Source organism: Spea bombifrons, chromosome 7, assembly GCF_027358695.1.
Source record: "Spea bombifrons isolate aSpeBom1 chromosome 7, aSpeBom1.2.pri, whole genome shotgun sequence".
Classification (NCBI taxonomy): Eukaryota; Metazoa; Chordata; class Amphibia; order Anura; family Pelobatidae; genus Spea; species Spea bombifrons.
In genome coordinates, this window is record NC_071093.1 from 33,602,200 (window position 1) to 33,624,311 (window position 22,112).

At 39.7% G+C, this 22,112-nt stretch overlaps 1 protein-coding gene across 2 annotated transcripts in view; it reads right to left on the reverse strand.

Moving 5' to 3' along the window:
* SPAG16 (sperm associated antigen 16) overlaps positions 1–22,112 on the reverse strand; it is a 290,439-nt gene that overhangs the window by 265,370 nt on the left and 2,957 nt on the right. For both annotated transcript variants that reach the window (XM_053470842.1, XM_053470840.1), the window contains exons 3-7: positions 18,141–18,233; positions 12,208–12,335; positions 10,658–10,795; positions 4,919–5,026; positions 696–813 (exon numbers count right to left, since the gene is read on the reverse strand). In XM_053470842.1, the coding sequence (XP_053326817.1) occupies positions 696–813; positions 4,919–5,026; positions 10,658–10,795; positions 12,208–12,335; positions 18,141–18,233 (585 nt within the window). The remainder of the gene's footprint in view (positions 1–695; positions 814–4,918; positions 5,027–10,657; positions 10,796–12,207; positions 12,336–18,140; positions 18,234–22,112) is intronic.

Here is a 22,112-nt window from a genome sequence, read left to right on the forward strand (position 1 = left end):
TATTTCTACTTTATTTCTACAGAGCAGCGTGAACGTGTGTATTGACATGAAAGTGTCAAAAATGAAGTCATAATTTAATCTCAGTCTGGATTTAACATCATTATGATAGAAACGACTCATTGGTATCAAGAGACTTATTATTATTAAGAGTAATTTAACGCAAACCATGCTTCAAACAATGATGAGATAATCTTTCTTTACGTCCAGCAATGCTACTCTAATTTAATATCTTTTTTGCTGTATTTATGGTGTGTTTACTGCGAGATCAGCCCATAACCTGGGCATTATATGCCATTCCTTCCTATAATAATAGGTTTTGAGAAACATCAGAAAACCGAAAATTCTGAATTTACAAAACATTAGAAGGCCGATTTATTTTTAAACCAAAAAAACTGCAATAATCTCAAGGACATGATTCTGCAAAAAAATGTTGGTTTTTATCTGCTGTCAAATTGTTTTTAATGGAGTTTTCACTCCCAAACGAGTGTTGGGTGATTAACCCCTTAAGGACAATGGGCGGTCCCTAAACCCATTGAAAACAAAAGCATTTTGAGCCCGTACATGTACGGGTTTTTTCATTAAGGGGTTAAAAATCTGTTATGGCTGGTGGGAAAGAACCCATGATAGTCTGGAGTTACACTGTCCATTCAGTCAACTGATGGACAAAGACAAAGAAGTAGGATAGAAAGTGACACCTCTCCGACGGCTCGATCTCTCTCCAGGCTGGTCAGCATCTTCTGTCTCAGGACCGTTTGGTATTTCTCGTGAAGCTGCCTCAGCTTTGACTCATATGATGCATAATGCTCCTTTAACCTTGGGAAGTATAAGAATAGAAAAGTAACCCACGGGCAATGAATAAAACCTAGAATCCAGCTTCTAACGTTATTTTTCCCCGTGATTTGCACAGCTACCGGTCTACCATTATTTTCATTATGATACAGTACGCCAGTATTCTTTGCACGTTAACACAACTGCGGTGCCAAATTAGCCGTTCTTTTGTTCTCTTGGCAGATGGGATGAAATATAAATAATTCAGCTCCAGATTTATAATAAATCCCATTGAAATCAACAGGATTTTTATCCATGGAAACGCAATTGGTTATTTCTGCTCCGCTTCCATTTTGCAAACAGGGCACTTAAACAATGTTTTAAATGATTTGCAAAAAGAAATCTACCATGTGAAACGTTCCTGTCCTACATTCTTTGAGACATCAGATCCTCTTTATATCTTAAGCCCATCTGATATCTGTATGGAGGATTTGGGGTTTTTGTCCTGCGTTAAAATGTTCAGTTTTTAAAGGTAATGCTATAATTTCTTTCCACCAATTATCTTCCACATTTTCCGTCAGGCGTTCTTTCTCAAGCTTCAGATAATGACGCCATGTTCAAACATCTTGCAGCTTCTAAAAGACATTAGCTACCAGTACTTTGGTGAAAGCTGAAAGAAGAATGCATTTATCCCAGGAAAGTTTTAGCTGTTGGCCTATATAACACTTTTAAATATTAAATCTCAACCAGATGCCTGAAATTCACAAAGCCCAAATTACAAATAATTGTCACTTACTGAAAAAATGACAGACAGGGTTTTGAATGCCAGATAATTGTCTTTGCAAATGTAATCCCTCCAACGTTTCAAGTGCCCAGAGCAGGACATCTTCTTTGGAGGGCAGGATCAGAGGTAGGGCCAAAGAAAGGACAATCCACCTATGTTATTAATTCAGACATTTCGAGATGTACTGAAGCAGAACGCTGGGATATGTTGTCGTATCACAATGCTCTGCTTCACCGTGTCACTAGGTGGCCATGTTGGAGCTCTGATCCTCAATGGTTTTCACAGACTTGTTGGCTGGTCAGAGGAGATCCTATGATCTCTCTAACTGGCATATGATTCCCTGTGCTCACAAATCAGACCTGTCCTGTCATAGTTGGATAGGATATTTGAAAAGTATATCAATAAGTTTAAGCACTACCTAACATGGTCATAGAAAAAAGGGCCATGAAATTCAAGTATTATCAAAGACTTCCTTATTTCTTTCTCCAAATATTACAAAACTAGTAATGACTTCCTATAAATAGACTTTATACAAAATAGCACAATGAGAGTTCAGTTTTAAACGCGACAGAGAGATAATACAAAACAATAAAAAGCACGAGTTTGAAATGAAAGCTGAATCCTGATCTTTCTTAGTGTTTTCAGCCAGTAGGAAGCAAGCGAGATCTCAAGGCACGGTCACTGACCAGAAACGGAAGAGATGAAAAGAAACTAATGAAAGTCCAATGTCTGCTACAAACTAACGTAATAAAATGTAAAATCTTACAGGAAAAGTTATGTTAACCATGCAGGATTTTTCATATAAACTGAACAAAGGATGAAGAACTACTTTCATCTATGAGATGTTATGTTCTGAGTGTTGGAAAGGAGTTGGTGTTAATAATCCAGCGATAAGTATGGCCCCACGGGCAAATAACAAGTAGTCAAAGAAGACTTATCTAATAATAATAATAATATTGTAATGGTTACTGTGTAGCATTTGGCCCATATTGGCTTTGTTGAATGATACATTATTCAGGATCATTCATATCAAGATAAAGGCCTATTAATTCTGGAGCAAATAGTTTAACAAAAAAAGATTGTATATGGAGATCTCTATGGAGAAGAAGACTTTGCCGCAAACTACTTCAGTTGTGGCCTTTAAAGGCGTACTTCAGCCATCACGCACTCCAATGCCATGATAGTCATGTAATGACTATCCCCCCTCAAACCATCATGTCTGTCTCCTTACAAATGCATGGAGTGCTTCTTCAGAATAAAGGAAGAATAACTATGGGGCTCAAGAAAACCAATGCAGCCATGAAACAGTAAGTTAGAGAAAGTAGTAACTTAGGACAAGTTACTATAAGGTTTATTTTAGTCTATTTTATGGAGTAAACAGAATCTGTGTGGATTTCTTACCCCCGCCAGCACGAGACTTAAAAACAGAGAAATCCAAACTGTCTGTGGATAAAGTGCCCGAGGACACAATGGGTATGTATGCAGACACATCGGCGCAGAGATGACAAAAGTCTTGCACTGACTTATAATCGATTTCAACTTTTGTGCTTGTCTGTCCTAAGGGTGGCTGATATTGTCGCATATATACCCAAAAAGAACAGCAGAGCACCTGGAGAATAAACAGCCTTTTTTCTCCAATCCCTAATCCAAATCGCTGCTTTCCCCAGAGGGAATGACAGCTACATTTCTTTATCTGCCAAATGTAAGCGGTGATCAGCTGGATACTTCATCACAAGAAACAGAATTGACAGTCGTCTTGCACGACTTTAAAAATGCTTTTCAAAATCGAGTTTCATTGATTGTACCTTTAAGACTCATGCAAAGCGTGATGTGATCAATAACAAGATTACAGAAAGATATGACATGACTGAGTTTGTGGGGATTTGTATCTGCTGCGTTCAGCTGACAAATTGGATGAAAAGCATTACAAGAGGCAGCGGACGCCGTCACATACACTGCTTCGACGGAAAAAAGACTTCATTAAAATGCTACCTGCGGTATGAATGTCAATGGCTCTTTCTTCATTGATTACCGAGCATTGCAAAGAGAGATGTGTCCTTTGTGAGGGGTGGAGAGGAGAGACCCCCACGTTTACTGCCTCACGTCATGGCATTGGCCAGAACACTGCTAGATGTATAAACAAATAGCCACGTTGAGCCTCAATCACATCAAGGTTGCAGAGCAGCGAAAGGCGTCTGTGCTAGACGACAGCAATGGAGCTACACCGGTTAGGGTTTGTTACTACAGAATGCAGCTGGCATATTGATCCAGCTCGACGGCTATTGATTTGTTATATGGTTTAGGGGGAAAAGATGCAAAAATAATTAATTCAACTAAAATAAAAGTAAAGCAAAAGTGAGAGCAAGTATTCCCTGAAAATGACAAAAAACATTCCCACGCGTGGTATCGCGAGAACGTGCTGCCTAAACAGCGCTGTGATTTATTTGGGACATTTAATCATACATGGATAATTATAATGGCTATTCTGAATTTAAGACAAGCCCACATACCAATTAAGGGTTGAGGAGAAACAATAACCATGGACCATAGCCAAGAGAGCCTAAACATGTCACTCATGGATTAGCACATGCCGGTTTAAGTCATATATAAGCAAACTGAGCTCCCACTGAGTGCTGCCTGCTGGTTTAAGGGACGAAGGAGATCTGGTTCTACAGTGGCACAGACTGGTTTCCTGTCCGTTTGTAAAGCTTAAGACCCCAGCAAGGCCCGGATTCTTATTCTATTGCTGTACGTGCCAGATACAGAGGTGCCGTGGCCCCAGGGACCCCTTGTATCTTCTTTTTGGGACTATATGCTACTGTTGTTCAAGGGGGACTTTTGACAGAAGTGACTTACTGAAGTTTCCTTTATTCATCACCCAAACCACACAAACATATAAAATAAAAATCACAGGGTACCAAGTCATTCTATTCTTTCTGCGTTCAATGGCATTCTAAGAGTGGATCATGGTGCCACATTAGCATGCTCGACATTTCCACGAGGAAACAGCATGGAGCTAATTACGGATGTATATCGGCAAGTCCTGGTACCACCCTGTACTAGGAAAGTGTTTCTTTCTTGTTTCTGTCGAGATGGTCGAAGGCTGATCCTCGGCTCGCTCAAAGGCTATTCAATCATGGACAGTCTTTCCTGGCTACTGTTGTTTCTTTGTATTTTGCATAATTGACTGTCGTAGGTATACTCTTTGCATTATTGATCGTACATAAATGCTATCCCAGTATATACTTGGTTAAGATACTGACTGATACTGACGTTCTGTTCCTGAATGAACATCCAGATCATGGATGCGGTGAGTTGTATAAGGCGCCCTGCTTTACTTACACATAAAACAAAGCCGGTACTTACTTTTTCATATCGTTAATGATTTTGTTCTTTTCCTGAGCGACTCGCTTGTGATGCATCCTATGGAAGTCACGTTCTTTCTGCAGTTTTAAAATGGATTCTTTTGCTTTCCTATATAAAATTTGTAAAATAAAAAAAAAACATCACCAGTTATTGTATAATGCTAATGTACCTTAACGCACACATTTGCGGACCGATGATAAGTTACATATGTCAGTAGGATCAGATGTGTGATTTTGTGGAGTTGTTCAAAAGTGCAACTGTCATGGAAAATTGTCGTACTTTAAAAATGAACCAAAATCAGGCTGGGTGGATGGATAGATTGATAGATACACAAATAGATTAATAAATGATAGATTTTGCCAAGGTGGGTTGTATGTGGGGGCATCCATGATCTTCTACTTTTGCTCCCACAATGCACTGCTTCAGACACACCAACTTTAAATTCTCGACCAATTTTGCACAAAAAAGCGTGTGAAGTTATTTTTCTTAACTACAAAAAAGTTTCTCCTTAAAAATCTAAAAAGTATACTTAAATAATATTAGTGAAATATCTACCAATTTGGCGAGAAAGATCCGTTTTAAAAAACTGAAGGGAATACCTAAATCATTTTGTTGAAAATGTACATACTTAAAGGTAAATCATACCTCACAAGTGTTCCTCTTCAGGAGGGACAGTCCTTCTTTTGGCCCCAAATCCCCTGCATTCCTCTTTTCTACTATCTCAAAATGTATGGTTGGTATGGATCGCTATTAAGGGAAGCCCCCTTAAGACATATTTATTAATGCATTAATGCATGCTACAGGGCTGAGAGTCCTTTTGCACAGGCACTCTCTGTGCAGAGGAAGGCCCTGTCCTACGGAGACTTTCCAGAAGCTCACACAGAAGGCGACATTGAAGAAGTGCGGTGCCTAATGTGTTGTGCAATGGACGCTTTGTAGTTTGCCTGGAACCACCAGATACCAAATACGGAGCAGGTCATTGCCCAAGACTCTCTCAGGTCGAGCCTCAGCTTGAGGAAGATTAATCTCAATCCTCACACATTTGGTCCCTTCAGCCCTTGGACTTGGACAGTTTCCACCAACCCCTCTCCCATCCGCAGGCGATATTCCTGCCGCAATACTACTCATTTTTGCACCCCTGGAACAGTTCAATATGTTTAGTGAATATCATGATTACTGTTGCTTCTTTGTAGTTTGCATGACTGACTGTTTCTGGAGTACTGTGTCTGTTATTGATCGCACACAAGTACTATCCAGCTATATACTTGATTAACCTGCTGATGCTTCTATTTGCCACTCAATCAAGTATCTCTCTCTTTGGCCATGTGAAATGCTGGGAGCTATGTTAGATATAACAGACTTTAATACAATTTTGAGTGTTTTTAATTATTCAAAACAATTTAACTTTAACCATCCCGCGGTATATAAAACTCTGTAGAGTAACTTGACAATGCACTAACACGGTTTATCCTGTCCCCTTCTCCTCTTCATGCTACTGCAGATACCTTCTGCCTAATAGAATACAAATACTTTGAACACAAATAAAATGTATAATATATTCTATCCTTGACCTTTTGTGCTAACAGATAAAGCGGATCCTGCAGATCTCTGCATTGCAGAGCCCTCAAAGTCCAAACAGCATCAAATAATACCGAACACAAAGTCATACCATCAGATCGCAGCGATTTGTATCGCCACACAGGACCGCAATAGCTTAGTCTCTTCTAAGTCTTGAAAATTGAAGGTAAATAGGGGGGGATGAGGAATTACTATTTCTTCCTAGCATGGGGGTAGTATGAACAAATAATGGAGGAGAAAAAACTGGGGATGAGAAAGGGAATATGAACAAGGGGTGCTAGCGATGGAGGGAAAGAATGGAAGGACAAAATAAACATACTGACATATTGAGAAGGGGGAATATAATAGGATAGTGGGTCCACTGGCATATTTAGGCTTGGTGCTGCCCTATACCTGACCCAGGCCACCACCCTGACCACCACCCATGACTTATATATATCATATCCAAAAACTGCGCTGTGCTGGCTAGTATGGACCTCTATGGTGTAAAGGGCTGGTTACAAGAGAGATCTCCCCAGCCGAGTGCCAAGGGGCCTGCATGGCCAACAGGGTGGTCTGCCTTCCTGGAATTGTTAGCTTAGGCCTAGTATGTCTAGGGCAGAATATGAACGGGACATAAATCCTAGCAGAAGCAACACTAAAACTGTTAAAAACGATAATAAGGAATATCACAATGTAAAAACATATCACCAGAGCTTAGTCTGGAGTTTCTATACCATTCCTCCATGACGCCCATGCTCAGCGAATTTTGCAGCATATCAGGTAATGGGCTACAAGGTTTCATCAAAGAAAGTGTGGGACTAATAATTGTGTTTAGTAAAGAATAGGGAACATAGCTGGTTGTTAAGAATGTAAGCAGTCAAGTTGAATAGAGTATACAATATTTCATATTTATTAGTAATTGCAGAATAAGGGACTAAATGTCCTGGCAGTTACACTGTGGTAAAAAATAATCAGGCTTAAGTTCTTATGTTATTCAGATCTAGATGGCTGGCTGAGAATTGCTGAGATTAGTTTCCAATATTATTTTTATTATATTTTTCAATTATTCAGATAAAGAATTTCCAGCTCTGACAACAGATCTGCCTCCATCAAAAGTAAATTGAAGGTACTTCTTGCAAACTTTCCTCTTTTTTGCCCTCCTATATGAGGATATAGGAAGCCGTAATATCCTTACAGGTCTCTGTCTGCATTGCTGTGCCAGAACTATGCATTTCTCTAATAAAGCAGCCATTTAGCAGTATAAAAATGTCATAGGAAAATATATAGGTATTTTTTTTTTAGTTTGGGGAAGATAAAAATGAATTAAAATTTTGACAGATTTTTTTTTTTGAATTTAAACTATTTTGTCAACTTGGGCGGCAACCCATCCATCGTTCCCCTTGTCTGATCTGAACTTATTTATGTGGTTTTTAGCACAATGCAAAATGCAAACACCACTCTCAGGCAGAGGCACTAAGCCACCGCAAAAAAAAATCTAAAAATGTTTCAGAAAGTTCAGAAAAAAACAAACCAACTGTATCACGATTCAGTGTGGTTTTTACAACTGATGTTTAGTGGTATATTTGTAGGAAAAATTATAAATGTTATTAGCTAATTTGGCTGGAGTCCAACAGCCACAAAAATGTTATCTTTATAGAGCCAATCAAATATGAATTTATTTTTGCATGGTAAATCTTCACACACATCTTACATTAGGGGGTCTAGTTAACCTAAAGGTACACTCCATCCACCATGTGCAAATATAGGTACAAAAGCTGAGCGGTGTCTTTACATTTATACGGTGTCCTCCTCACAAACAAGTCTCTGTAGTGAAGTCTCCTCCACTACGGTGCACTGCGAGGAGCGGTGTGGGTAGAATCCTCTCTAGCTGGCCATCTACTCAACGGCATTGTATCTACTGGTCCACCTGCTTGCTGCCATATTGGTCCAAACATTTCTGCGTTTGTAGAAGGACTGCATGGTTGTAACCAATGTCTTTGGCAACATGCCCATGTACAGTCCTGGCACAACAGCCCAGGCAACGAGCATGGCTTCATACCATGTTAGTCCAAAAAGGCTCTGCTGTGGCACCAGGGGGCTTTGAAATATGTCCGCCCCTCTATCGCGTCGTCAGTGAGATGGTGTTATCATCCCTCTAGGCATAGTAAGTAAGGAAGCCTACGTCTCGGATTTTTTTTTTACATTTGAGGAGACCCTCAAGAGAGTCCTGGAGGGAGAAAATCCATCCAAAAAGGTATAACAGATGATGTGCAGCTCAGATGAGAACAGAAAGGACTTTAATAACTTGCTTGGCAGTGCAAAAGCAAATCATGGGATCTCTGCATACATTCAGGAGATGTTATTTATTTTATTCATATAGCAGATCAATAGATTTGTGCACAGAATAAATTATGATCACTTAAGCAGTTACTAGGGATGTGGCTAAGGATCCCTAAAGATGCCGGTTACAGATTATTAAAAGCAATAAATAAAGGCTAAAGAAAAGAATCCATCCACATATCACGGCAGGTTTTTTGTATCCCGCAATACCGTCTCCGATAGCTGCACACAGACAACCCAGACATGCCCGTCAGCAGCTTAATGAGAAGTTATTTTTCTGTGTTAACTAATGGGTTTTTCCAAAAGCCACACAAAGTTGGGCAGAGAGCAATCATTTTCCGACCTTGCGCTCCCTCTAATCCATTAATTTGCAGTTTTCATTTTCGAGAGATGGTATTTCATTTCTTGCCAATGAGAGGAGCAGAGATCTGAGGTGTTTTTCCGTTAAGATGAAATAATATGATACCAAGGCAGCGGTTTGTGAAATGGCGTTTGACATTCTCCTAGGAAGGAGCATAGCTGCTCTTACAAATAGTGGAGGTATTTGTCACGGTGGCCGTAGATCTCCCAATTACACTGCTCTATGCTTTAAGTCACTAAAGAAAATCAGAGCTTTCACCACCTAATTCCTATATTTAACCCTTTTATACCAGAAGTGTAAACACTGCTTAATTCTCTGTGTAGCACTGGAAGAATTTTCCATAGTTGGGTCTGGTTACCCTGCATGGCACACTTTCCTGCCCGCTCTCCATCTCTATCGTCCCGTATAACCAGCTGTCTATCTACTACTACTTTTGGGGAATTACATTTCTGCCCGAAACCTAACTTAGAATGTTAGAATAGAAAAAAAGAATGTTTCCTTTTATCTCTACATAAAGACTGAGTTCTAAATCACAATTAAAACCCTACCTTTACTTGGCCAGCACCTTCAATCACGGGTTGGACACAATGTCCAACTTCCATACCCACACTAACATTTAAAGCAAGCTCAAAATCAGCTTAAGTTTCATTAAGGAGCAGAGTTAATGTCAAAAGTCTGACTCAACCTGTGCGCACTCAGGTCACCTGAAACCAACTCGAACGTTAATTAAATATTTATATTGTAGAATGCAAGTGCACGTGAGCCGTCGTGTTGAGTTAAACCTCAAGCTCTTTCAGATGCCTCTCTATCCATTTCTGTGTAACTGAAACACTGCTGCCAGGATTGTGTTTGAAGCAAGAGTAAAATTAAAACACATCACAGTCCTTCTGCCTGTAACACTAACCATCTTATTTCTCAATTTCGGTTTCTCATAGCTTTGTGTAGGGTATGAAAAGCTGCGTACATCCTAGGTGCTAAAGAACACATTTTTATAACTCTAATGAATATCAGTGGCTCTGACTGATCTTGCTTTAGGTCATAGTTTGCACAACGTATGGAGGTCATAGAAGAACTGAACATTTAGTCGAAAACATTGACTGCCACTGTTTGTATTTCTCAATAACTAAATGATTTATTTTTTCAAAAGACAGAAGAGTGACTGATCTTTTGTACAAAGTTTTTTCTCCATTCTGCCATTTTTCTCCATCCAGGGTAGCTGTTACCAGTCTACAATTAGGTGAGCTCCGACATATATATATATATATATATATATATATATTTACTAATTGTGAAAATGACCATCTTACATCTGTGAACCTAAACAGAGCAGTAAATTGGTGCTCCTGGTGCAGCCTTCATTAATTAGGATGTTTTAATGATGTAGAGTAACCTAATTCCCACCACGGGGTTCATCTGTAATCTCACTGGGGTCTATGAGGACATTGTCCCCGTGGTAAGTAGCACATTATGTTGCATACCTTGCTGCTGTTTTGAATGTCTCCACTTCTTTCTTTGAACTCCTGATTTCCGCATCCAACAGCTGGTTCTGAGCATAAACATCTGGGACCAGGCCAGCAGCTTCTGGCTGCAGGAGGCCTTTCTGCATCATTTCATACCTACAGAAATAACAGGCAGTTCCTTATTACTCCACGATTCAATGTCATACATACACGTGTTCTTAGATCATGAAAAACAGCAACTTCCAGTAGGATGCTGTCATGAGAAATCATGCAAAATATTTAGAAAATATTAGGAACAATATGGCTACCTCCATTTGTCCGGTCCGACACAACACTTTCTGATGATACCCTCATTTAATCTACAGACTTGTTGAAAAGATATCACATATTTAACATGTACCTGATATTTGTGTATTTATGTGACTTAAAATGTTATATAAGTATATATAAGTAGGTGTCTATGTATATACGGTATGTACACAATCATGAATATGTTTATTGGTGATATTTTGCATCAACACTAATTTAGTCACCATTAATTTAAAACCCTGCAGCATAATTTATTTATATTTCCCAGAGGTTATATGATTATGTATTTCTACTTAATTAAATAGGGGAGAAAAAAAGAAGATTTAGATGAAGGATTTATGGCAAATGTACAAGTTAAATGCAATTGTACCAACGTTAATATAATTTACCTTTAAAATGTCCCATCAACTCAACATTCCATTAAGGTTCATTCGCATGAATAAATCAAAAACAAATAAAACACAATGCATACAGTGTGAATGCGGCTTGGAATCCGCTAACGTATACCACGTGTATTCTTTACTTGTGTCCCCAATTTTATTAGTGCAAAAGAACAAATATTTCATGACTACAACATGGTTCATTCACTAAAGTGGATCTGGCAGAAGAGTTAGCAAAAAGAGTTGTGGTTTCATCTCCCAGAATTCAATATGCATTATTAAGGGGCTAAGATGGCCCTGCATAATGCATAGTTTAATCCACCAGCTGACTTTCAAGGAATCTCATAAACTTAATTAGAAGTTATTAAGGGTCTTCATTTTTTTCTCATTAGTTGAGTTGAGACTGTAACGCTACTATAAATTCTGCTTTAGTAAATAAATCCAATTGCTCAACCGCAATCATCGAGGTTTATTCCCAATAGAGGGAGTTGGCAGAAGAGTTTATGGGAGTGAGCTACGGTTCCAAAAATAGCTTTAATAAGCATATTTCTTTGTCAACTCACTTGTTAAACTATGCAGCATGCAGGGCCAGCTCAGCCCTTACTTAAGAGAAACATACCCTTGATGGCCCTTCATATAGCGCATAGTGAATTCAGGTAGCTGAAACCACAACTCTCTTACCATCTCCTGCTTTAGTGAATAAACCCCAAAGTGTGACTATGGTAGCCGGTTAATATTCTGCCTATGTTGTGACAATCTCTGTAATTGTATGTCCTCTGTAGATGTGGCTGCTCATAATAATGCACACAATTGAAAATCCTAGACAATTTTCTTGGCTTTTAGGGCCCTCGGATCTTTCTCCGGCTAAAGAAAATGTACCATTCTGTCTGAAAGCATTCCAGCGTTTTCATCATCCCCATTTTAATCAGGAAATTGCGAAGGAAATCGTCCACCACTTCAGGTCTCTGGGAGATGGGTCTTGGTGCAATGAGTGGAGATGTTTGAGACTGCGGAATACAAAAAGAAATATTGTGCACGTTAACGCAAAGCAATATAATTGTAGAAAGCACATTACTGAAATGACAGTCTGAAAAAGCTAACATTTATGGTGGGGATAAACCGGTGGGTTCTTAATGCTCTGTACACATATTGATGGGTCTTAAAGATAAATTATAAAAAAAAAGTATGTTTTTCTCATGAATCACTGCTAAATAGCATTTTATCAATCCCACTCAGCTCTCCTGGAGCAATCAGGGAACAGTTACCTACAACGATCCAAGGAAATCATTCTTCATTCAGCAGAAACAAACAGGACATCATTCTGTAACAATCTCATTTTCAGAATAGATATCTAAATATCGAAAATGTCTACTAATGGTTATGTCTATTTAATAGCAACTATTCTGTTAAAGTTGTTAATAAAATATTTAATACCTATTTAACCCGTCATCCTAGTGCTCCCAATTTGCAAACAGATTGTAAACCCTTGTAAATTAGCACTAAATCCGCTAGCTGCACCTCATAAAATTAGGTAGTAAAATACTTTGCCGCAATTAGAATGGCAATCAGGCAAAACATATTTTTTTGGTGTTGAAGCTCAAGTATCTGACCTTGACTCCATGATTGTATGCTGTGTGCTGAGATTCTAAGAGAGTATAGACAGGCAAATACTGTAACCCTGCACAACCCCAAAGAAGATTCCATAGGCAGGGTTATAGCCTGGTTACAAACCAGTAAAGATCTCTTGTGATCTATCTATCTATCTATCTATCTATCTACCTATCTATCTATCTATCTATCTATCTATCTATCTATCTATCTATCTATCTATCTATCCATCAAGGTGTTCTCACCTTCTGAATGCATTATTCCCTTACTTGCTGAGCTCAGGATTAAACACACTTGTGTACATAGGGAATAACTAATGTGGCAGACCACTGGCAGAGAGGAGGAGAGACCAGAAGCTCTGCCCAACTTGCCCATGATCCCCTCTGAGTGGACAGCTACACGGGACAGTGGGACATTGCCTAAAAACCTGGAATGTTCTGTGAAAATCAGCACACTTGTTAGGTATGTATACTGCACCCTTGTTCTAATGCAGCCCTGTAGTGTGTATATCTCATACATCCATCTCATCTGAGACAACCCTTACATGGGTCCTTGTGGGTCCGTGGGACATTGACAGGGGTGGCAAATTGTTGCAATTGCAAGAGATGATCTTTCGGGTGCCAGTATGCATTCGGTGTGCTGTAGACATGTGCATTCAGATTCATACAAATTTCTGAAAACAAGGAGGGACCCCCAACAAAACAATCGAAACACTAAGCTCAGAATTTTTCTTTTGTTGCTTTGGTTGGTCTCACACTCTCACTCACTCTCACACTCACTTTCTCTCACATGCTCTTTCTCAAGGTCTCCCTACCTTCTCCGCTTTGTAGAAGTACTCCAAGAGGCCAGAATATTGCAGATGGATTCGCTGACAAAGAGAAACATTTCCAGAACTCTCTTTCTCTGAAAATCGGTCAGCATTATTTTGGCTTTTTGAAGTACATCTGCAAAAAGGGCAGAGTCCCTGCGCACCATGGGGGTCCCCCATACGTCCAATCAGGGAAGAGGGTATACGCGGAGGCTCAACCTTTTGCGGAAGCGCTTTGGGACGCCTGGTTAATGAAATGACGATGAAAGAAGACCAGAGACAGGCAAACAGAAGCGATCAGTGGAGACGATGGGGGAACATTGAGAGAAAGCATGAGAGAGAGTGAATGCGAGTGAGAGGGAGAATGAATGAGGTTGCATGACAGCAAATTTCATTTCCAAATGGAAACAGTCCTCCAGATTTTGTATGAAGTTAAAGGGGAAGAAACAGATGGACCAAAAAACTAAACTTTTTGGTCCATGTGCTGTATGCACACTGAACACTGTCATTAGTGGAATTGGCTTTATTTCCTAACTGAATTACATTACAGTGTAAGCTTTGTTGACAAACTGAATAATGTTACAGTGTGAGCTAAATTGGGAAAATGGATTACATTACAGTGCAAGATTTATTATCTAACTGATTTACATTACAGTGCGAGCTTTATTATCTAACTGATTTACATTACAGTGCGAGCTTTTTGGGGGGACAGCATTCACCCTTGGAACCAGGCAGCACAATGTCTTGGGCCAGCCCAGCAACCTGCACATATCTCTCGTTAAAACAGAGCCTGGTTACTTTTATTCCTTGAAGCAATATTTTTATATAGACCTTGAAATGCTGGGTACATTAATATGAATGATTAACAACACATCACGCTTATTTAGCAGAACTTTCTTTGCTTAGTTATCGCATACAATGTGCTATTGGTGTTATTATGCTAATCCTTTATAGCTTTATGTCTTCCAGTGATAAAACAACTCAGAATACAACAACAAGGGGTCATCATGAATATGTAGTTACCCTTGCTTCTTTTGTTGAATCGTCTGTTTCTCACTGTACTGTTAGCATATACTGTTTCCATTTTATTTTAGCCCTCTCTCAACCTTTGCAGAAGAGCTGTCCTTGAAGTGTCTGCTCGCAGAGAAAGTAGAGAATCTGTTCGGATAAATCACCATGCGCGATTTATAATACCATAAAACATTCCACAGCAAAAGTTGGATTGCCTGTCTGCCCCAGATAACCCTGGTGGCATTTCAGGATCCCATGGCTCATAGAAGGATACAAAGATAATGAATTCCCCTTTGAAAACTGGTCAAGTAGACCAGAGCTGACACAGAAAGGATATCAATTAATCAACTTGGCGATATTAAATCATCATGGTCCTCCATATGCATTTGCCCTTTCTCGATCCCTCAGCTTTTTTGCATGTAGGATCAGCTGAAAGCATCTGCATGCATGTTCTAAACTCACCTCCAAGAAGCTCCAGCGCTGGGAACGCTGCAGGCATTGGTCTACTCAGAGCACCGCGCACATGTGCAGCAAGCGTACCCATTGATTTGCACGGAAGCGCTTTCCTGCCACTGACTGCCTGTTCCAAGCAGCCAATCAATGGCAAGAAATGTCGGTCTACAGAGGAGGGCATCTGTAATAAAAGGTCTACGGCTTCTATGTCAGGTAAGTCTTTTATTATTTTTTTCATCTTGAAGAAGATACTTTTTTGCACAAGTAGTGATGATGTCATTTAATACATATATTTTTCTTTAATGGGGGGTGTCACGGACATTAAACCATCCTTTGAATGCAGTAACTCGAACCGAGGGTCCCTTGCCCTGCCGTCTGCTTTCATGAACTCTGCTGCGGGAAGCGTGACAATTTGCCAGATATTGCTGGAGCCTTTGTTTCTCGAGTGCTCTCCACTTATTATATCGATTAAATCTTACGTTTGCAAAGAAGAGTAATATTATGCAGACTCGCATACCCAATTTCACTTTATGCGACCTGCTGCCATAAGTGAAAATGAGACGGTACCGCAACGACACCCAACTCTCAACGATTTCTTTTTTTTTAAAACAGCCCAAACATTTTAAGATCCCCTTTCTTTCGAAGCGTTGCATAAATTCCTACTTGTAGTTTTTTTTTGTTAATAAAAAGTAACTGCCATTTTCTCTCATAAAGCAATAAAAGCTTCGGTGCCTAGGGATTAATTTTACGTTAAATGGCTGTTAAAGCAACCTGAAGAAAATATAGATTTAGCAAAGTCTAATGCGCCAGCTCGCTTTCTGTTATTGCTATATCATTAAAGCACAAAGGGGTGCATCGTGACTTAACAATTTGCAATAACATTGGTGTGATTAGAGGGAGGGTATGAATACTTATATGAATGTTCTCAGCATTAAACACACAAAAAACAAACTGTGTAACCGGGTTTAAATATGTATGCCGCTACTAATTTAGCTGTAAGGGTGACCATCAAGGTAATGCATTAGCTGTTAAAAGCAGAGGACACGTTCAGGAGGACATACATACATTTATATAAGGGAAGAAAAAAATGTTTTTATTTATTGAGAATAAAATAAAGAGCTGTGTACAGTAATGTGGGTTAGCGTTATTAAAAAATGGGTTTATCTCCTTTTCTCTCTCTTTTTCTTCTAATAAACGTCCTTTACCTATCTACAGACCTGGCCGTAGCCATTATTGTCAGTTGTCATATTTCGGGTGACTCTTTCGGCTCAACCACCACAATGAGCTGATTCTTTACGGCAATCCAAATGAGGTCTGTTCTTCCATATACTTTCAGAATGGTAACAATGAGTGAGTCTATTATTTAGAAGTATGATAAGGAGTCACGGTGTTTAACTAGTAAACTGATAGAACACATACAAATGGTTAATGCGCTGCTTCCCTCTAAATATATTACATTATACAAGAACCAAAAGTGTTTTAAACAAAACCATAGATTATTTTTGAAAGCTTATTTTTAATCTGATACTAGTAATAAAAAATGGGATGGGTGTTTGCCTTTAAATATTTGTGGCACTTGTACAAGGAGGCAATTACGCGTCCGCACCTATTTACTTCCCTTTTTGTCTAGAACAATGTTGCCCAAACGATAACACTCTATAATGATTTGTTTAACATTATTTTTTTCATGCTTTTCCAATTCTTCCTTCTGTAATCAACGCTATAATAAGGAACGCATCCAGAGTCAAGAAGCCAAATAAAGGATCGGTTAATTTAAGTATCAATACAAAGCTTCATTGGCTGTGAAGTGGTTATGGGTTAATTTGCTCAGAAGAGCAGAAATGTAAAGAAAACTTGTAACATAAAAATGTAAAGTATCACTTAGTATCACAACATCTTTAAAAGACCAAAGGGCCATAAAGTAACACAGTGATTTTGCTGATTATGGTGGAAACCAGACTTCTGCATTCAGAGAATGTCCGAAACGTAAAAGGGGCCCCAACAAAACAAACAAAAACTATGCTGAGCTCTCTAAATTTTCCTTTGCATTTTGTTGTTTTTTTTTCCCTCTCTCTCATGCATACACTCTCACGCTTTTCCGTGTCCCCATCCCCTTTTCCGCAGTTCCACTTCTTGTCCTGTCTATTCTTAATTGTTTCTCCTTTCTTGGTCCGCTTCTCCCGCTATCTCCTCTGTTAACCTTATCTCCTGGAGCACTACTGCAACAGGACAGAGCCTTTGCGCACACCGTGAGGATAACCTCACCCTCGATTGGAGGAATGATGGAGAGGCTGTCCGCGTGGTGCACACTGTGGCTTCGCCCCTTTGCGACAGTACTTCAAGAGGCCAGAATAATGCATGTTTGTGGAGAAAGAGAGGTGCAGAAACGTTTCTCTTTCTCCGGAGATTCATCTGCATTACTCTGGCCTCTTGGAGCCCCTCCACAAAAGAGTAGGTTGGTGCGGAGGCTCTGTCCTGTTGTGGAACCGCTCCGGGAGGCCTGCATAATGCAGCGGATAGCAGGGAGAAGAGGACCAAGAAAGAAGACAACAAGAGGCAAGACAAGAAGTGGAGCTGCGGAAAACCAAAAGGCAGGGAACAAAAAGTCATTTTTGGTCCATATGTACAAGTCTAGTGGAAACTCATGAACACATGATACCCTTAGGCATCTCCTTCTGAGTGACAGATATATGTCATAAATGATTCAATGCAAACAGTATTGTGTTGGCCAGTAATGCTATTATGAGGGGTAGACATAGATTTTGATCCATGCCACTATGGACTTCTACAAGCCTTGGTGTCCATGGATGGACTCAAGAACACTGGGATCTGTGATGAGACACTTTGCTTCCCTGGTTAAAACACAGTCACAGGACCTACAAACAAACTAATATCTGATGTTTCTATCCAAGTTCAAAGATGATTCACTTACGCGGGTGTCTTCGGACTGTTCTTGAGCTGCCTGCTCCACCCTCAGAAAGTCTTCATCCAGCTCCGGAAGGCTAAAATCATCATCTATAGGAATCTGTAGAAAGGAGGCAAAATGCTTAATTCGCAGAACTTCTAATATACAGCGCTAGTCGGCAGCGTCAATGGGAACACCTTCAAGGCATCTGGGCCCTGTAACTCTTTTCATGTTCTTTGGCAGTAACTATCTGCTATGGAAATAGATTTGAGTTATACTGCTCCTGAAATGTAGAAATATGCAGCAATCAGCAGGTTAAATCATGTCTTGCTGAGTAAGAACGTTCATTTTTCTAAAACTGTGACTGTGAATGTTAATCAAAAATACAGACGCTTCAGTGAAAAGCATTATTCGTGTAAAGAATTGAAAAGACCTGACCAAACACGAGCCGCATGCACCGACATACGAAACGGCAACGCAGTAATATGATTCATTCGTTTTTTAACCCCTTTGCTGCCTCAACGCCAATGAAGAAAGAATATTAAAGCACTTGTACATATCCTTTACAAGTACGGAAGGCAACAAATGCACTTAATTTAAGAGAAGCTGCAGCTCTAGAGCTTCAGCTCACCTTCTTTTCAGTTTCATCTGCCTGAAACAGCCAATCGCTGGCAGGAAAGCGGCTCCCATTGATTGTGTGTGGGGTCCCATTAGACCCCCTAGAACTCTCCCGCGAGCCGTCACATGGATGTGAGTAGACTGCGCATACGCGCTGGCAAGCACAAGATGTGTTAGCAGGAGATGTGACCAAATGCAGCTTCTACTAGCAAAGCAGCGGAATGGCGGGGAGAGAGAGTAAATGTATAGGAGGTATTCTCATGTATCCCTTCATACAAAACTTTAAACATTAAAGTGCACATTATAGCTGAAATGTTCCTTTAAAAACACTTGGCGGCGCATGGAATCGTTCCCGTTCCATTGCCGCTGTTATTTCACAATAAATTTACAATATTTCATTTTCCTAATGATAATTCCTAATAAACTGGAATTATTGTATTCAACCTCCCACTTCAGCGCATTACTGTATTCTACAGTAAATTACACCCTCTTTATTGCTCCAAGCTATTTCGCTATGATGAATCACACGCACATACATTATTTAAATGCCGTTGATTAAAATCTACTCGTTTTAGCGATGCCTAACCAAAGTAACGTAGGATCACGTTAATTACAATTACCGTTAAACTAATATAAATTGATGAGGATTTCTAAGGTAATTGGCAGTGGTATCGGTCCAATCCCACACGATGCTTCTTAGCCATAGCTGATGTCCATTGTATATATATATATATATATATATATATATATACACATAATATGAGATCTGTGATGCTATTGCATAATGTTTCCCATAATGTCATCCCCGGTATAGGGTTCCCTTTCGATTTTACTAAATATTCTGTTGTAACATCAGTTGCATGTGAAGCTGTAGGTGGATGGAGTTCAACATCATAGAAAATGCAACCGAAATGGTATTTCCTGCCCCTTTTATGTCACCGAGCCGCAGAGAATGGAAAATACGCATCGACGGGAAGCAGTCGTTTCTCTTGTTCTGTTGGCTTTGCTACCGCCCGTGTGGTGCTCTCCGGGGTGCTGAAGTTTATCAAAAACACTTTCTCAAACTGCAAGATCAGAACGCTCAGTACCATATTTGCTCGATTATAAGGTGATCCCTCATAATTTGAATATTAGTTTAGGAGGGAAAAAAGCCTGAATATAAGACTACCCTATATGAAGTTTTACAAGTAAATATTAATTCACATGTAAACTATTTTTTTAATATTTTATAAAAACTATGATTGAGAAAAATGCATTTTTTGTTTTTATTTCCTTTTATGTGCCAACCTGCCCCCCAGTTAAGCACATCTGCCCTCAGGCTTGCCTCTCTGACCCCCAGAAATGACTTATACCCCCCCCCAAATACCACTCTGCCCCCTAGAGTTACCAATGCATCCCCAGACTTGCCCCTGTGCAACAGATGTTCACCGGCTGCCAGAGAGGAGGATCCAGGTCCCCTGCAGCGCTGAGGGGGATCTGGATCCTAGTCTTACGGGTTACAAGACAGGGGGAATTTTTTGGGGGGGCATTTGCTCTGAAAAAACTTTTCTTATATTCGAGCAAATACGGTACTTGTGTTTTTGCAAAAATGTCCCTATTAACAATATGTCTGCGTTTAACTAGCCTGGCGATTCACTACAACTAAAAATGAATTCCGTGATCCCATAAAAAACGCCACATGTGTATAGATGAGTATGTTCACGCACTCTAATTTTTCTCAGCCTATTTCGCTGCCGACACAGAGGAATGGCTTTGCTGATTTTGTGTGTTTCCATATTAATCCTAAATGTAATTTCTTTGGTGTGTTTTTTAATACTAATTAGAAGATGCATCTATGCCCTTTCTATTTTTTTTAAATAGTGCTGGTAAATATACGTGTCATAAATCGGTATAAAAAATATATAAAAAATATATATTTATTTAGGGCATCGGGGAAGTTTTTTTTCAGCATCTTCTTTGGAAAACTAAATTCCCATCATATGTACCACGCTACACTTTCTGTATTGCCCGCTACTGCACAAGGTCAGAGCTTTCTAGAGTAATAGCGCTCAGATACACTGCGCCACTAGAAGAAAATGAAAACGGGAGCACAAAACGTGACTGATCCGGCTGAAAAATTTGGGATTCAAAACTTCTATTTCTTCAAAGGAATATTCATATTCTAAAATTATACGTTCAAAGGTTAAGAAGGAATGTAAGGATGTTTTACTTTACTGAGAGGGTAGTAGATATGTGGAACACATTCCCAGCAGGAGTGGTAGAGGCTAATACAGCGATGGAATGGGATGGCATAAGACACCTGAAGATGAGGACTGATTATTGTTTTAAAACGGGCCGTCAAATTCTACGTTTCTAATGCCATAGCGCCCCACGCAGTTATAACTACTCCAGTCTTTAGAAATGGTGGTATGATTTTCAGTTGACTCTGACGACAAGAAACTGGAGTTTTGAACCAAACTACAATTATTACACATCCGAAATGAAAACAACTTATCTTCCTCCTTCCCTTTTTCGTTTAATGCAAGGGTGTTCAATATGCCCGGTATGATTAAACCTTTTCTCATAAGCTTTAACTCCCACGCGATTACACGGGAATGTATTTAGCCGTTAAATTCCATCACTTATTACAGCGCCGCCTCCGCACGTCTGCAAAGCTCCAGAAACCAGTACTTAATTGTGGAGAAACAAAATGACAATTAAAACGTACCAGCAAGAAATGACATAATAACATTTTGATGTTAAAGGTATATCATTAAGCTACGGTACTGCGAAACGAGGAGGGTTTATCAGAGAGAACACATCCAGGCTCGGCTTTTTATCCAACGGACCAGGTATGGGCGGCCGCGCGTCTCTCTCTTTCTCGCCACCGTGCATTTGCAGAACGCGTGCTGGCATCAACCTGACTCATAACAATGATGTCATTAACCAAGTCAAGGGGGGTCCGGGTTTAAAGGAACACTCCAGCCATCATGTGCACTTTAATACATTTGATCATTATCTTTACTTTAGCACTTTTTTTTTCCTGCATTGAATACTTTCTGCAAAAATCTAACCAGAAATGCACCAGAAAGGCTTGCGGGCCCGTGTTTTGCCCCTGCGCCCATTGATTTCACACTTTCCTGCCAATGATTGGGCATCAAGCTGCCGAAACTGCCCCAGAAGTCAGAGAGTGAGGGGGGGGTGCTACAGCTTTATATTATTGCAGAACGTATTGAATGCATAATAAAGTACTTACCAAGTGCTCTAATATACTATCTTCATTGGGGGGGCTATACGGGACATTATAGATCCCATTAACTACAATAATAGTAATACATAAATATTCTATTGATCAGATCATCCCTCTGACTCTCAATATATTTTAACCCTTATACGGGATTT